We start from the raw sequence: 18048 nt of genomic DNA on the forward strand, positions 1-18048 counted from the left end.
TGATGAAGGCGGCAAATGATATGTTGGCCTGCATAGCCAGGAAATTCAAGTATAGGAGCACCATGTCCTATAGCAATTGTACAGGCCTTAGTAAGATTGCATCAGAACTACAAGTTGTTCTTGTCTCTTTATCTGAGGAAGGATGTACTGGCTATTATAGGAGTGCAAAGTTTTACCAGACTGATTCCTGGGATGACAGAAATTACATATGAAGACAGACTGGATTGGTTAGGTCTACATTCACTTAAGTTTAGAAGAATGGCGGCGGGGGGGTGGGAATTCATCTCCACAATAACTCTGCAGTTGGTGCTCATGTCAATACTATCATTGGTAACTGCATCTGTCAAAAGATAAATTTGTAGGTAAAAGATGAGATTGGATTTCTCTCGTATTTATTCCTTCACCAATATTGCAAGCTCATGCTAGAGATTGGGGGTTAGCCCAATTGGCTGGGCGACTGGCTTGCAATGCTGAGTAATGCTAACAGTGTGAGTTAAATTCCACCACCAGCAAAAAGAACTCTCTCCTTCTCAATCTCTCCCCTTGCTTAAGATCACCACCAGTCACCTCCCACTAATGAAAAAGGGCAGGCTTATAGTTTGCTAGGATTATGGTAGGTTTACCTGTATTATTTAACTCAACTCCCAAACCCACATCAAAACTGAGTTTGTTCATGGATCTTGAGCTAGCTACTCAAACAGAAGAAAATATAATGAAATAAACTCAGGGTCCTGTATTCGGGGAAGCTGCTTTCCAAGAATTCAAACCTGGGTGGAAGCTGAAATTGCTGGCAATAAGTATTGTTTGATTATAAAGAGAACATAATGGGTTAACATCTCAGGCAAAAGAGTGGTTGGGTGTCTGTTTGCTTGCTTTGAGTGCCAACACCAAGAAACCCAAAATGATGAAAACACTCCAATATATTCTGTAACAGCCAAAAGGAAAAAAACAAAACAGAGATAACACAGTGTGGAGCTGGAGGAACACAGCAGCAGGCAGCATCAGAGGAGCCGGAAAGCTGACATGTTGGGTCAGGACCCTTCTTCAGAAATGGGCCATTTTTCTCAAGAAGGGTCCCGACCCGAAACATCAGTCTTCCTGCTTCTCTGATGCTGCCTGGCCTGTTGTGTTCCTCCAGCTCCACACTGTGTTATCTCTGACTCCAGCATCTGCAGTTCTTGCTCTCTGACCAAAAAAGCGAACCATGTTACGGTGCAATTCCAAGTTTTGTTTCACGTTTCCACCGTCTATGTTTCTTTTTATTGCTTGCATGTAGACTTAATGCGGTTAAGACTGAAATGATGTCAATGCAGGCTCCTGGCAGCCAGGTCTAACACAGTCCCCAACCCTCCAGCAAAGAAGAGGGGAAACAGCTACGGTCGACAATGAATCACTGAATTTGCAACGTACAAGGAGAATATACACGAAACTCGCATAATGTGCCCCATCATTTCTTAAGATCATAATGCATCACTCACAAAGTGTGTCCGCACACGTTCACCATCAGTTTCAGCGAAGGGTTGCGGTATTTCGTGGTTTTGCAGCGAGGACATCTCTGATCATCCATTCTGACAGATCTCTTGGAAAGAGCGCGGCAACCACATGTGTCCCGCCGCTACACCAGGCACTGCACAAAGAGTCCGGCTTCACTGAGCTGGCGGAAGACAAAGGGGAGGACACGGTTGGAGTACAACCCTGACCGCGGTGGCAATTGAGAAGGTGAACAATAGCTGCTCTGTAATGCTGCTAACTCCCAGCTGCTGGGTTACACCGCAGAAGTATTGCCTACGGAGGAAGAAAAAAATGATTATTTTTGTGCTTTTTAATTCCTCCATGGCAGCCTAAAGTTGCGGTTGCCATTATTTCATAGGCATGATATTTTTATGTTTTCAATGGCTGTCACCAGAACAAATATAAACATTATTGAATGTATTTCTGTTGACTCACTGAGTAGAGATTTATCCGATGCAGCGAGGTTCTTTTGAATACTTAATTAAACCAATTCAAATCGATTTTATAAAATTTGCGTATTTCCTGCCGCTGTACGAAAGCAGAAATTGCTGGAGAAACTGAGCAGGTCTAGCAGCAACAGTGGAGAGAAAGCAGAGCCAGCGTATCGGTTCCAGCGCCCCTTCATCAGGATATAAAAAATATTATAAATTATATGCACAAAAATATTCAGGGCTAACAGGGCAAGATTGGTAAAGGATATGAGGCACATTTATGCACATAACAGGGAAACATTTTGTTTCATCAACGTCTACATATTTTGTGATTCAATTGGTTTTTTTATATTGGATTATTTTACACTTTATAAATAGAAGCAGTTGGTTCCTGCTATATTTACATAACGTGTAAATACGTATAATGATTAAATTTGCATAGTCAAAGTTATTCTCCACAAACTTTTTTGTGTCATAGTTTATGTCAGTGTATTATGCATTGAATTTACCTGTCAACATTCCCTCTTCACTTAGCATCCTTATTGTCTGATGGTGTACAGGGCAAAGTAAGGAGGTAGGTCCAAATAAGGATCTGAGAGGCAATTTTTTCACATAAACAGTGGTTTGTGCAGGTAGGCGGAATGAACTCAGAGGAAGTGATAGACGCAGGTGCAGTTACAACATTTCATAGAACATAGAACAGTACAGCACAGAACAGGCCCTTCAGCCCACAATGTTGTGCCAACCATTGATCCTCATGTATGCACCCTCAAATTTCTGTGACTATATGCATGTCCAGCAGTCTCTTAAATGAATAGAAAAGTTTGAGAGGGATATGGGCCAAACACAGGCAAGTGGGACTAGATTAGTTTGGGAAATTGAGTTGGCACGGACGAGTTGGACTGAAGAGTCTGTTTTCATGCTGTATAACTCTATAACAAGCTCAGTGATGTTACAAATGGAAAACTAAATTCATATTTGGACAGAATTTGTTGATGGAGTCATAAAGCACCCAGATAAATGTGGATTTCTTTCTTGCATCTAAAATTTCTGATCATAGAATCCTACAGCACAGAAAAATACTATTTGGTCCGTCATGTCTGTGCCTTTTCTTCAAAAATGATATATTAATTTCTCCGCTTTCACTTTTGCCAAAGCCCTGAAATATATAGATATATATATATATGTAACAGTTATCATTTAAAAGTTGAATCTGTTTCCTTCTACTTTTCAGGCAATTAACTGGACACCAGAACAGCTTAAGCTTCAATTCATTTATTAATTAATGTGTCCCCAGTTACTGATCTTTTACTTGCTCTAGCAAAACTTTTTTTTTCAAGCATTTTGAGCAACTGGAGTGGGTGTAGAGGAGATTCACAAGATGCTGCCTGGGCTGAAAAATCTGTTATGAGGAGGGATTGGATAGGCTGGGTTTTTTTTTCCATAGTCAGTGGGGGCTGATGAGGATTTAAATTGAGGTATACAAAATATGACAGGCATAGGGTAGATTGTGAGAATAATTTCTTCAAGGTAGATGTGCCTAATGCCAGAGGGCACAAGTTGAGGTGAGGAGTGAATGGTTTACAGCAGATCTGAAAGATGTTTTTCACCAGGAGGGTGTTAGATACATGGAAAGTGCTGCCTGAGAGAGTAGTGGAAGCAAATGATCTCACAACAATTAAGAAGCGTCTGAAAGAGGATTTAAAATGTCAAGGCAGAGTAGGCTATGGACCACTGCAGTTTAAAGGAATTACTGTAATTCAGTGTTTATTGGTTAGCATAGACATAATGGGCCAAAGGCCCTGTTTTATTGCAGTATAACTCTATTAAATCTACCTTTAAGGATAAATGAAAAATAATCCCAGCTTCTCTCATGGTCACCCAAAAAAAGTCGCACACTTCTCCATCATTATAGAACATAGAACATAGAACATTACAGCACAGTACAGGCCCTTCGGCCCTCGATGTTGTGCCGACCTGCCATACCAATCTGAACCCCATCTAACCTACACTATTCCATGTACGTCCATATGCTTGTCCAATGACGACTTAAATGTACCTAAAGTTAGCGAATCTACTACCGTTGCAGGCAAAGCGTTCCATTCCCTTACTATTCTCTGAGTAAAGAAACCACCTCTGACATCTGTCCTATATCTTTCACCCCTCAATTTAAAGCTATGCCCCCTTGTGCTCGCCATCACCATCCGAGGAAAAAGGCTCTCCCTATCCACCCTATCTAACCCTCTGATTATTTTATATGTCTCAATTGAGTCACCTCTCAACCTTCCTCTCTCTAACGAAAACAGCCTCAAGTCCCTCAGCCTTTCCTCGTAAGACCTTCCCTCCATACCAGGCAACATCCTAGTAAATCTCCTCTGCACCCTTTCCAAAGCTTCCACATCCTTCTTATAATGTGGTGACCAGAACTGTACGCAATACTCCAAGTGCAGCCACACCAGAGTTTTGTACAGCTGCAGCAAAATCCTACACTCCTCCACTCTATTCTCTTCCTCATTCCTGATGTTCATCATTACATCAATGTCCATTATGCCTTCAACAGTGTAGACTTTAAGCTTTTGAATTTGCTCCCTAAAAGTCACATTCCTATCTACCGCCTTTCCTTTATGCTTCTACATGAAATGCATTTCACCAGGATTTTCAGTCAGCTGCTCCAATATCTCCTAATGTATCTTGATGTCAAGTTTTGTTTAATAACGTAGCTGAAAATTGCCTTGGGGATATTTTACCATGTTATGGGTGTTATATAAATGCAGGTCATTGTTGTTCTCAAATCCTCCTCACAGAATTGTATTAGTTCATCTCTGGTAGCATGCTTGGGATTTTCCTCTGCACCCTCATTAAGCTTTGATGTAATTATCTCCAAAATAAGAAATTAACCACAATATATAATGTTTTTACATTTCACAAAAATATGATTAACTGTATCCATAAAAACCTATTAACTTCCTTAATAACAACATTAAAAGATTTTACTTGAAGGCCTCTGCTAATCTCAAAATAGACTTGATATTTTCAGTCAGAACAAAGTTAGCTGAAAGTGATTCTATGGTGAATATTTGCACAGTGTTCAGTTTCCTAGGGTAATTCAGTAGCGTTTAGCTAGCCAAATGAAATGTCTTAGATTTTGTCAAATTGCTTTATTTGTTTCTAAGAATTATTTTAGGTGCCATAGAGTTGTACAGCATGGAAACAGACCCTTTGGCACAACTCGTGCGGTCGACCAGATATCCAAAATGAATCTGGTCCTATTTGCCAGCATTTGACCCATATCCCTCTAAATCATTCCTGATTACACATCCATCCAGATGCCTTTCAAATGTTGTAATTGTACCAGCCTCCACCACTTCCTCTGGCAGCTCATTCCATACACACACCACTCTCTGTGTGCAAGAGTTGCTCCTTAGGTCCGTTTTAAATATTTCCCCTCTCACCTTAAACGTATGTACTCTAGTTTTGAATTCCCCTACTCTGGGTAAAAGACCTTGTCTATTCACCTTATCCTGTCCCTCATGATTTTATAAACCTCTATAAAGTCACCGCTTGGATGCTTGGATACTTGGATGCTCCAGGGAAAATATCCCCAGCTTATTCAGCCTCTCCCTGCTGCTCAAATGCTCCAACTGTGGCAACATCATTGTAAATCTTTTCTCAACCCTTTCAAGTTTCACAACATCCTACCTATAGCAGGGAGACCAGAATTTCACGTAGTGTTCCAAAAGTGGCCTAACCAATGTCCTGTACAGCCACAACATGACCTCGCAACTCCCAGAAAAGCTGAAGGATAAATTTCAAAGCTTTAAGCGGTAAAAATACTCATACAGTGGCTTTATAGCTGTGTGTCAAAAAGCAGGAGAAAGCTTATACTACTATTTATACAGTTGCAGATGTAGTTAAGTTCGAATTACAAATGCTCCATAAAATTCGGGACACCAATTAAGAGGAGAATGACATAAAAACACAATGTTTGTGACCTAATTTGACTTGCCGATGTTCTGTGAAGTGATCATCCAGTCTACGCTTCATTTTCCCACTGTAGAAGAGACCACATTGTGATCAGCGAATGCAGTAGACTAGAAGTGTAGGAAAAGTGCTGCTTCCCCTGGAAGATCTGTTTGGACCCCTGGATACTGAGGAGGGAAGAAGTGAACTGGCAAGTCTTACACTTTCTGTGGTCGCAGGGGAATGTGCATGCAACTGTGACAGTTGGGAGTGAAGGAAGAGTGAACCAGGGTGTCCCAGAGGGAAGCGTCCTTGCATAAGGCTGACAGGGGAGGAGAATAAGTGTCTGGTGGTGGCATCCTGTTGGAGGTGATGGAAATGGTAGTGAATGATTCTCTGTATATCCATATACAAATGCATGCTGTCTTAATGTGAATTCTCCTCTTAAAGATCAGTGATGGTTAAAAGCTAACCATATTGTCAATTGAGTTGCTATTTAAAACAATGAACTGGTATTTATGATTTTAGCAAACAATGGATAGAATGATGCAACTAAATTCCCTATCAGTAGCAATCCCAGAATTTCATTTAATAAAAATATTCAACATAATTTAATCATTGCTAGAAAAGAAAAATGAAGTCAAAGCATCAGAACTAAAAGATAGGAAAACTAAATTTAGAAAGGAAACAGTTTATGTAGCAGGCTGTTGACTTGTTGAGTTATAGTTAGTTTGGAATGCAGCAGGAACTGTTAATTGTCAATCTTACTTATTAAATTCAAACTCTCAATTCAAACTAGTTCAAACTAGGCAAATCAGCTCTCATTGGTTTGGGAGTAGTCATGGGTAAGCAGCAGGGATTGACATTCTCTCTCTCTCGAGCCTTTTATTCAATGAAAGGGTGTAATTTGTGAAGACATTCTTTCTGCCCATAAAGAACGCAGCTTTATGAATAAATGTAACTTCTAGCACACATGAAAAGAATTATATTGCAAGCCAGACCAATAATCTTATGTAAGACACTAATCCAATTCTTAGTGCAGTGGGGATTATTTATTAATTGTTGTCTAACAGAAGAAACCCATTGAATGTTGGTGCAGAGTTCTGCAAGCAGTACCTGGTTGAGTGTAATCAGTGTGCTGTTCACATCAGACAGTCAAAGGACCATGCTATTTGATACAGTTTGCTAGCTATTGGGAAGTTTGGCCTGCATACTTGGCATCACACTAGCACTGAAACTCATATGATACATTACACATTCGTGTGGTGGACAGAATGTCTTTTTGGTTTACAGTAGCATCTAGTTTGTGGTGAACACCAAACATGTTTGCTGTAATGTAGCAACATTAGAGAACTAGCTTTACCTGTTACTCAAATTCCCCTGCCTGGGCAACCTGAGGTTGACTGGGCACCTTTCAGAATCAAAGATGATTGCTGTTCATATATTTGCATTATAAACAGTGAGCAGATCAGTGCAGCATTATCAGACATTTAGTTTTGATATATCCTATTTTAGTATCAAGCATATATATTGAGCATAACAAAGTGTGGAGCTCAATGAACCCAGCAGGCCAAGCAGCGTCTTAGGAGCACAAAAGCTGACGTTTTGGCCCTAGACCCTTCACCAGAAAAAGCTTTTTCTGATGAAGTGTCTGGGCCCGATACGTCAGCTTTTGTGCTCCTAAGATGCTGCTTGACCAGCTGTGTTCATCGAGCTCCACACTTGTTATCTCAGATTTTCCAGCATCTGCAGTTCCCATTATCTCTGATCACATATACATTGAGCAAATGTCTATGGCCCTATTCACAAAGAATAAAATATAATTTATTCAGTCATTACAAAGACTGGGCCTCATTTTATTCCCTAGAAGACATAAACACCATACCACTTTTCAGGATTTCACATCATGATTGACTTTCCACAGGAAGGATTTAAATTATTTTAAAATGTAATGAATTATACAAATCAAAAAATTGATTAGAGTCAAAAGGAAATAAGGTGGTATTCAATTAACTTTAATACTGCTTCCTAATAGCATGTAAAAAGCAATCCGTTAAATAAACTCAACAATTGAAAAATAAACTATGGCCATTAATTTAGAAAATCTTCAATCCTATTGGCTGTGAACAAGAGAGGCTTTCATTTGAAACAGAATGGTTTGAAACAACAAGATACAATAACGAGAATGGAAAACAAAAATTTAACAAACATCTTAAATCAAGAAAGGCACAGTATTCTCATCACGCTTATGTTATCATGCAAAGAAATGACACCAATTGGATTAGCCAAACTGATAAACCATAAATTTTTCCACTGCAAACTAAAGCAGTTTAGTTATCCACATTAAGCCTTGTATCACAGAATACATTTTTCAGTCCACCTTCAGAAAGTACAAATATTTTGTCCCTGCCAAATGTTCCAGCCTGAATTATGCAAATGTGTTTGTACTATGGAGCCACATGAATCAATGCCCAAAAAAGTAAGATAATCATTTCTTTCACGGAAACCGCTACAGTCAAGCAAGTCTCAATGACACACATTTGTAACAGGCTTGTCCAAGAAGAACACCTTTCTGCAATTCATTGTGAGTAATTTCATGCTGTTATATTAAGAGTCCTGTTTGAAAAACCCATGTTGGTGTTGTACTGTCACATTTTTTCCCCTCATGCCTGTCTACTGCCTTAATTATCAGGCCACTTGCTTGTCATCAAATCACATTTCAATCTCTTTTATAATCTTTCCAAAACACCGACTTTTTGTTGGTCATAATGCCGAGATGAGGAAAAGGCATGATTTGTCTTTATCATCGACTTTTTTTTCCAAATCATTTCAAGAATACCTACAGGGTATACTTAGGGTATATTTAGGTAAAGTTTACTAAGATTGCGAGTTTAGCTAGGCTGTCTGCAGGTGTGTGAAAAGGGGACAAAGAAAAAGCTTTTCATTGTCTCTTTTCCACAATTGTAGATTGTACTGATTATACAGCTGCTGCAGGTTTTGTTTATATTTGAATACTAAACAATCTATTATTTACTTTTTCCAGTGGAAAAGTCGAATGTTGTCTCAACTAAATATTTAAGGCTATATTTTCACTTCCATATATGTCAAGCTGAAATGCAGAGACAGAAGACCTATTTTACCTGGCCACCTGCCCGGCGTTGTCACTCTGAAGTATGCGCTATATTGATAATCAAACTTGTTTTTGATTTAATTGGTGGAAAGCCTGTCAGTTGGAGGATGAGGAATTCAGTAGAGCCTGTACCTATTTAAAACTGAATGCACCACTTAATATGGGGTGCCATTCAACTGCTGTAATTCCTTGCCGGCAATGAGAGGATTTTGTACTTTCCCCAAACAAGAAAACGTCTAATCTATGAAGTGGAGAAAGTCTTGGAGGAAGTGAAGGCATGACTAAGCAGGTTCTGTTCCACTTACAATAACAGGAAGGTGCCTAAACAGACACACCTGGATGGGTCCAACAGACAATAGCCCAGATTTTGTGATGGCAATAACAACAAAACTGGTAGCCATTGTTACTCCACTGAAGCTGGCAGCAACTTCAATGGTCACGGCATGCATGAATTATACAGAAACCAAGAAGTTAAGATTGTCCCTTTCCTCCCTACAAGATGGCAATCCCAAACCAATCAGTGCATTCATCAAACTTCTACTTTTGACACAGTTAGTCTTGCTGTAAAAAGCCTTGAAGAACTACCCCTACCTTGTTGAATGAGGTGTAATTGGATTTGTGACATTGTACCAGCTCCATAATTAATGCTGAACACCCTCACTGGCCATGTTAATTTTATATTTGTAGAATGTTAATATTCTCCAATTAACTAAAAAAAATTAAAGTTTTTTTATTTTTTTGTAAAAATGTGTTTACTTTTTGTAAATGTACATGCTAAAGTAATCATAATTAATTTCACTGTCGGAAAGACTAAATAACTTTGCTAGTTTGTGGCCTTTGAGAATGTGATTACTCAGCTGGTAATATTACTGATGATGGATGCAAGTGGATTCCTTTCACTTGGCACCTAATCTAGACTATTGGCAGCTAAGGGGAGGGTTGAACCACAGAGATCACATCTTTTTGGGCAGCTTTCTTCCAAGTTCAGCAGCAAGATCAGTTGCTTCGCAGCCAACTGCAAAGTCAGCCCAACGTCATCATGCAAGATGTGGGATCTCTGCTGGAAGAAATCTCATGGCCTGAGCAGGACAATGTGATTCAGCATAAGATCATCCTCGTACGTGCGATCAGCTTTAAAAGTTGCTCAAATGTGACATGAACCAAGCAGAACAATCCAAATAAAAATAAAGTGCTCAAATGGAGAGAACTGTGAAGTCCCTGTAATAAGTAATCTGGATCTATTGGTATATGATGTGCTGCAAATGTCAAGACATCAATCATTTAACACCAAGTGATGACCTTTCCAATATGACAGTCTGATTAAGCCTTCTTTTAAAAACATAATTCAACTTTTCACAAAAAGATGGACTATTTTAGACTCTTACTTATTTTTGATTGCTTTATTAAGTGTAGAATGCCTCATATATTAAACATTGATAACTGTCAAACTGTTCAAGATATTCTTACACGCTCATTATTTTGAAAGGTCAACAGCTTACTACAATGATTATATAACTATTAGGCAGGATCATTTTCTGCTACATGTTTATTTATGGACCATGTCAGAACAGCAGGAATTGAGGTGGATTTTGAGTTCTTGGATGTCCAGACTCCGATGAAAGATTTTTCACTGTGAACGCAACTGGGGAGAAGGGAACACTTTACATGATTGGCAGTGACATGATGTCATAGTATGTTACTCTTTGCCTGTGATCTCTCATGAATGTAGGAGTTAAAAGAGACTATTTGGTCCATTAAGAGTACCCTGCCTTTTACTGGAGCCTCTCTTACTAGTAGAAACTTCTTTTCAACATTGACACTGCCCTGGCCTCTCAGTATTCTGAAAGTTCCAATCATATTCCTCCTCCTTCTTCAAGTACAGACCCAGAATCCTAAAAGAAATGTGACAAATTCTTCATCCCCAGGGTCATTCTTGTAAACCTCCTCTGGACCCCCTCCAATGCCAACAGAACCTTCCCTTGATACAGTGCTCACAATATTCTAAGTTTGGCCTGACCAGAGCCTTATACAGTCTCAGCAGTATGTATTCTTATTTTCAAGCCTTCTTCAAATGAACGCTAATGTTGCCTTCCTAACTGCCAACTGAGCCTGCATGTTAACCTAAAGACAATCCCAAACTAGTATTCCCAAAGCCCTTTGTGCTTCAGATTTCTGAAGTCTTTTCCTATTTAGAAAATAGACTGTGCCTCTATTTTTCCTATCAAAGTGCATAACTTGCATTTTCTCACATTGTATTCCATCTATCATTTATTTGTCCACTCTCCTAAAGCCTCCAAGCTTCCTCAACAATACTTGCCCCTCCACCTGTCTTTGCATCATCTGCAAACTTAGCAACAATGTCAGCAGTTCCTTCAACCAGATTATCAATAGATGATGTGAATAGTTGTACTCAGCATTGACCGCTGTGGACCTCAACTCATTGCCAGCTGCCATCCCGAAAATATTCCATCTGCCTTCTCCCAACCAGCCGATTCTCTATCCACAATGGTTCCTTGCCCCTAACATCATAGGTTCTAAACTTATTTAGCAGCCTCCTGTGTGCCACCTTGTCAAAGGCCTTTGGAAATCCAAATAGATCAGAACCTGCTTGTTACATCATCAAAGAATTTTAGAAGTTTTGTCAGGCAAGACGAACAATGTCAGACTAACAGACCTATAGTTTCCTGCCTTCTCTCTCCCTCTCTTCTTACACAGGAGTGATACATTCACTATTTTCCTCTCGAACCCTCCCTGTCTCCAGTGATTCCTGAAAGTTCACTAACAGAGCCTCTACAATCTCCTCAGCTATTTTCTTCAGAACTCGAGACCATAGTCCATTTTGTCCAGGTGATTTATCCACCTTCAGACCTTTCAGCTTCCCAAGCACCTTCTCCTCAGTGCTGGCCATGGCACGCAGCCTGTCCCCTGATACTCTTGAAGTTCTGCTACGTTGGTGGTACCTTCCACTGTGAAAACTGATGTAAAGTATCTATTCAGTTCCTCTGCCATTTCTATGTTTCCCAAGCATTACTTCTCCAGTTTCATTTTCCAGAGGTCCAGTGTCCACTCTTGCCTTTCTCTTACCTTTTAGATATCTAAAAAAAGTCTTGCAATCTTCTTTCATATTACTCACTAACTTACTCTCATACTTCATCTTCTCACCCTTTATTGCTTCTTCAATTGTTTTCTGCTGGTATTTAAAAGCTTCCTAATCCTTTGGCTTCCCACTAATCTTCACTACACTGTATGCCTTGTATTTTGTTTTTATGCTGTCCTTGACTTCCCTTGCCTCATCCTCCCTTAGCATGTTTCTCCTTCCTTGCAATGAATTTCTGTTGTGCCTCCTGAATTATTCCCAGAAACTCCTGCCATTGCTGTACCATTGTCTTCTCTGTTAGGCTTCCCGTCCAATCACGTCTGGCCAGCTTCTCCCTCATGTCTTTTGTCAACTGTAATACCATCACATCCAATCCCACCTTCTCCCTCTCAAACAACAAAGCATATTCTATCGTATTATGGTCACTACCCCTGAGGGGTTCCTTCACCTTAAACTCCCTATTAAATCTGCTTCTTTACACATCAGAACATCTGGAGTTGCCTGTATCTACTGGATTCTACCACAATCTGCTCCAAAGAAAATCTCAGAGACATTCCACAAATTCCTTTTCTTGAGATCCTGACCAACCTGATTTCCCAGTCCACCTGTATATTGAAGTACCCTCCATGATCATTGTAACAGTGCCTTTCTTGCATGCCTTTTTTCTACCTCCTAATTTATTTTCTTCCCCACATCCTGACTACTGCTTGAAGGCCTGTTAACAATTTCAAACAGGGTCTTTTTCCTTTGCAGTTCTTCAATTCAACCCACGCAATCAGATTCTGTATCTTCCAACTCCATATCACTTCTTGCTATCAATTTATTTTCATTTCTTCCTAACAAGGCAATGACACCTCCTCTGTTGATCCACCTGTTATCGAGTAATATAGTAATACAGCATGGAAACAGGCCCTTCAGCCCAGGCTGATCCATGCTGATAATGGTACCCCCTCAGCTAGTTCCAGTTGCCCACTCTAATTCCAATTCCCTCTAAACCCTTCCCATCCATGTAGCTGTCCAAATGTTTTTTTTGAAATGTTGCTGTTGTACCTGCCTCAATCACTTTCTCTGGCAGCCCATTCGACATATACACCACTCTCAGCATGAAGTGTTTGCCCCTCAGGTTCTTCTTGAAGAAGCCACCCTCCAGTCTTCTGGAACTTCACCAGTGGCTAATGATGAAGCAAAAATCTCTGCAAGGGCCTCTGCAATTTCTTCCCTAGCCTCCCACAACATCCGATGATGGACTTGATCAGGCCCGGGGGATTTATTCACCTTAGTGCACTTTAAGGCTGCAAACACCTCCTCTCTGGTAATGTGTATGTTGTCCAAAACATTCCCACTTTTTTCCCTTATTTCCTTAGCACCCATGATTCTCTCCTCAGCAAACACTGAGGAGAGATATTTATTAAAAATGCCCTTTCAATGAGACATGTACCTTCAGGTATTTATTCCCCAGACTTGATCCTCTTGCAGCCATGTCTCTATCTTACCCACATCTTTGTACCTGTCAATTTCAGTCTGTGCTACAAGCTTATTTACCTTGTTTCATGTGCTGCATGCATTTAAGTACAACACCTCAGACCTAGGTTAACTGCCTCCTTCTCATAATTGTCTCCTTATCTATTGTACCTGAATTTACATTGCAGACCCTTTCCATACTCTTTGTCCTATTAGTTGTCCTAGAAACCTTAATAACCTCTGCTGAGACCTCCCCCTCTTGTTCTGATGACCTGGGTTCAAATCCTGCTATGGCAGATGATGGAATTTGAATTTAACAAATAAAAACTAAAATTAAGAGTTTAATATGATCATGAAACTGTTGTTGATTGTTGGAAAACCTAATTTGGTTCACTAATATCCTTTAGGGAAGGAAACTGCCATCCTTACCTGGTCTGGCTTACACATGACTCCAAACCCACATCAATGTGGTTGACTCTTAACTGCCCTCTGGGCAAATAGGGATGGACAATAAATGCTGCCTGGTCAGCGATGTCCTCATTTGCTGAACAATTTTTAAAAATAAGCCTTTCTTTTTTAAAGACACAGTCCCAAATGCAGCACCCCTGATGAAAGGGGTTATAACTATGAAAACAAATTGACACAGAAGAAAAGGAAGGACCAATAAAAGGACAGAAGAGCAAAGCAAAGAGCAAATCAGCTTTGCACTCTGCTTCAATTAAAACAGTCAGAGATCTTAATCAAGAAATAGAAGGCAAACATTTCATTAAGGATTAGGCAAGAAGAGACATTTCTAGTGAGTTATTTCTGGTTAAATGACATATATAGCATTTCTGTGCAAATCAAGCTATAAATGATCTTGCAAAGAGCAGTCTAGAAATTTCACTTGAGATCAGTAAAGGAGGAGCTTCATAGAATAAGGCCATAAGACCATAAGACATAGGAGCAGAAGTAGGACATTCAGCTCATTGAGTCTGCTCCACTATTCAATGAGATCATGGCTGATCAGATAATCCTCAGCTACACTTTCCTTGCTTTTCCTTATCACCCCTGATTAGCTTACTAATTAAAACTCTTTTTTTTTAGCATTCAATATACCAACAACTAGCCTCAATAGACCTCTGCGGTAAAAAATTCACAGATTCACAAGCCTTTTAGAGAAGAAATTCATTCTCATCTCTGTTTTAAATGTGTGACTCTCTCTACAGATGTTCAGCTGGCAGTTACTGTAATATTTATATATTTCAATTATGCACAATTGTTATCAACTGATCTTTTGGAGAAGTCATGTTGTTATTCCTTTTTCTAGTTTATGTAATCCTGGCCAATAAAATATTTCAATGTTTTATCCTGCGACTTCTTAATACCTAAGTTGCCATTGAAAGTTTGTGAGCCACTTATAAAATTTCATAACCATATTCAGATAGCATGACTACCCATGGACCACTGTCCATTCCTCATTGGTCAGTATTTGAGATGGTCCCCATTTCCTTATTAAGACTTTATTTTTCAAGTAATAACACTTTGGTAATGTTTTCTGAGGAAATTTCTGAGTAGTCTGTTTGGTGTAACTCTAATGCAAACCTGTTAATTTCTTTTAAATAAGAAATCTTATTCTCTTTGCCTTTATCCTTTTCAGTTAAATTTTTAAAAACTGTATCCAATAACTGAATTTCCAAATCAACTTCCTGCTCCATAGACTTTTCTTCTTTTCTGATTTATGTGTCAAAGATCAAGTGTCTGTGACATTTGTTACAACACAGTCAGGAAATATTCCTTATTGTAACATTCAGTTTCTTTTACCTCCACTACTTGTTCTACCAGACTTGGTGAAGCCAATATGTTTGAACCTGCCAGACCATTTTACAAAATAAGATCAAGTCAATTTGTTTCACCAGTCCAACTACTACTTCTGCACTTAACAAGTCACTCTTTAATCCAACGCTGTATTATGACCCTAGTTTGTAAACTCTATGAAGACCTCCAATTAATGTTTTCTCCTTTAACAACCCCTCTGGAAAATGGTATCATCAGCCAACATTAATGACCAACTTGCTCCAGTGTCTCTCAATATCCTTATTGATTTACATCCTTAATTTGAAACATTAAGTGAATTCTCTCTTTTTGAGATCAAATAATCAGAACCTTGAGCAATTTTTTCTTTGTCAGTCTCTAAAAATGATTTTGCAACTGTCCTAAATCATCATTCCCTTCTTAGAATATCGCAACGAAACATGTTTTCTTTCCATAACGCTAAAACTTTAGGACTGATTTGCTTTCTTAATTCTCCTTTTCTGAAAACATCTCAAATCTTCCTATTGCTGCGATCAGTCTTGCATGTAATTTCCAGCAATGGTTTTAGTATGTCCAGTCTTAATACGATAAAAGCATGTTAATTTCTTGCATGAATGTTTGGTTCCAGTCTTTTCCCATTATTGCTTTGGCATCCTTCTGTCTGCTCTATAAAACTAGTATCTCTTCCACCCACAAATATTCTACTTCCCTTTTCTGTAAGATATTTAGTGGTCAACTCATGTTGTTTAATTTCTCTGGAGTTCAAGTTTTTCAAATTCCACAGCCTATGCAGTTCTCTTTCCATTCCAAATGATCTTATCTCCATTTTCTCTGTTTTTGTTTTTTTTCTGTTTTTCTAGTTCAAATCCTTTTATTAAATATTTCTAATGATATTTTCGCTTACCATAGCTGCAACATTTCAATTTCAGGTTTCCTTTCTCCCACCCTTATGAGCTTCTACTTTTACTTCTACCTTCCATTTACCTGCTATACCTCCCAGTGTAGTTTTAGTCAAAGATTTTAAATAAACCACTGAGATATTTTCCACTTCCAGAAAACTCTTAGCACCATTCAAAGCCATTTTCAATTTCCATGCAATAAACCTCACTACAACAAACATCTTTAGTTACCACGACCACTTCATAGACATTACTTTAATGAGAAAGACACAGATTCATCTTAATTGTCCTGATCCCAGCTGATGTTACAACTCAAAAAAAACCCCAACCTTACAATAAGTGATATTAAAAATATACATAAATTAAGGTCTACTTCAGAGAGGAAAGTGCTTTTGGTATATTTGGTAATACAATTAGTATTAGTCATGCTACTAATGCCGAGTGGGGAAGGATGCCCATAGAAGATTTTCAGCAGAAGATTGAGTTTCTTTCGATAACAGTTAAGGTTTATTACATATTGATTAATAACTAGTTACATTACATCTAAGATACACAATGGTTTCTTATGAAACATCAGGCTCAACTTCAATGTAAGTACAGGTTATTAACAGCCACATGGACTTGTCATGAGACTAAACAACAACTGAAATGTGCGCGCGCGCACGCACACACACACACACACACACACACACACACACACACACACAAGCCCCTCCCACAATTAGACTCTTCTGTCCTGATTGGTAGAGCTTATCTTGTGATATTGGTTCCCACTATTCCCACTATTAATAGCTTTATGCAATTTGCAATTTATCATATTTACAATGAGGTGGCAACAATTAAATATATTAAAGAAATAAATATTAAATAAACTAAAAAAATTAAAACAACCTCATTTTTGTTCAAATAAAATATAATAACTGTCGTGACTATAACAATATTGGCCAGGTGGACCTCATTGAATATAATTCTCTGATTGGGACTGTTAACCTGTTCCAGTCAGGGAGCCCTAGCTGATATAAACTGGAGTGTCAGAGGTTCTGTTCACTCTGAGAGCTGGTTCTGCGAAAGCTGGGCCAGTGTCAAGTACGGTACTATGCACCAGTAAAAAATGAGCGAATTGGGGATGGTATACCAGCCTCTGTGCAGTTATTTCAATAACAATGAATGTTAAAAGGCTTGAAATGAAAGCAGTAAAATCTTGAAAACAGCCAGTAACTTTACTTTTGTCATTGTCACTTAGGATATCATTTGTGATTTTCATTGGAGATACTTTGGTCCTGAGACAGGGGTGGAAACCTGATCAAAGGAATTCAGAGATGGCAGGAACTGCAGATGCTGGAGAATCTGAGATAACAAGTTGTAGAGCTGGATGAACTCAGCAGGCTGTTGCTGCTGGGCCTGCTGTGTTCATCCAGCTCTACACCTTATTATCAAAGGAATTCAGACTGTAAGTTCTAGAAAAGTTGTATACAGATTTTGGGAGATGACAGCACTTTCAAGGACTTTGGAGTGGTAAAGAAACTTATAGATGGACAGGGGGGTCAAGGAATACTTTCTTTGAGAAAAGGTGTGGTGACTGCAGATTTGAAAGAGACAGAACCTGAAAAGAGAGCATTTTCAACAATAGTAAGACAATCAACCTTTGAAAATTACTCACCAGTTAACACGTAACTAACATATAATGTATAGCTCTGTATCGGAAATCGATCTCTGAAGCATTTTAATGAAAGTTAACACAGCTGTTAACCCATTTCTTCTCTT

General features: G+C 39.0%; 1 protein-coding gene across 1 annotated transcript in view; it reads right to left on the reverse strand.

The window, feature by feature from the left end:
• mnat1 (MNAT1 component of CDK activating kinase) overlaps positions 1 to 18048 on the reverse strand; it is a 161505-nt gene extending 143457 nt beyond the window's left edge. Inside the window, exons 1-2 of the mRNA XM_048537992.2 lie at positions 17945 to 18048; positions 1479 to 1785 (exon numbers count right to left, since the gene is read on the reverse strand). Of these exons, the coding sequence (XP_048393949.1) occupies positions 1479 to 1567 (89 nt within the window). The 5' untranslated portion in view covers positions 1568 to 1785; positions 17945 to 18048. The remainder of the gene's footprint in view (positions 1 to 1478; positions 1786 to 17944) is intronic.

The sequence above is a fragment of the Stegostoma tigrinum genome, chromosome 10, assembly GCF_030684315.1.
Source record: "Stegostoma tigrinum isolate sSteTig4 chromosome 10, sSteTig4.hap1, whole genome shotgun sequence".
Lineage (NCBI taxonomy): Eukaryota > Metazoa > Chordata > Chondrichthyes > Orectolobiformes > Stegostomatidae > Stegostoma > Stegostoma tigrinum.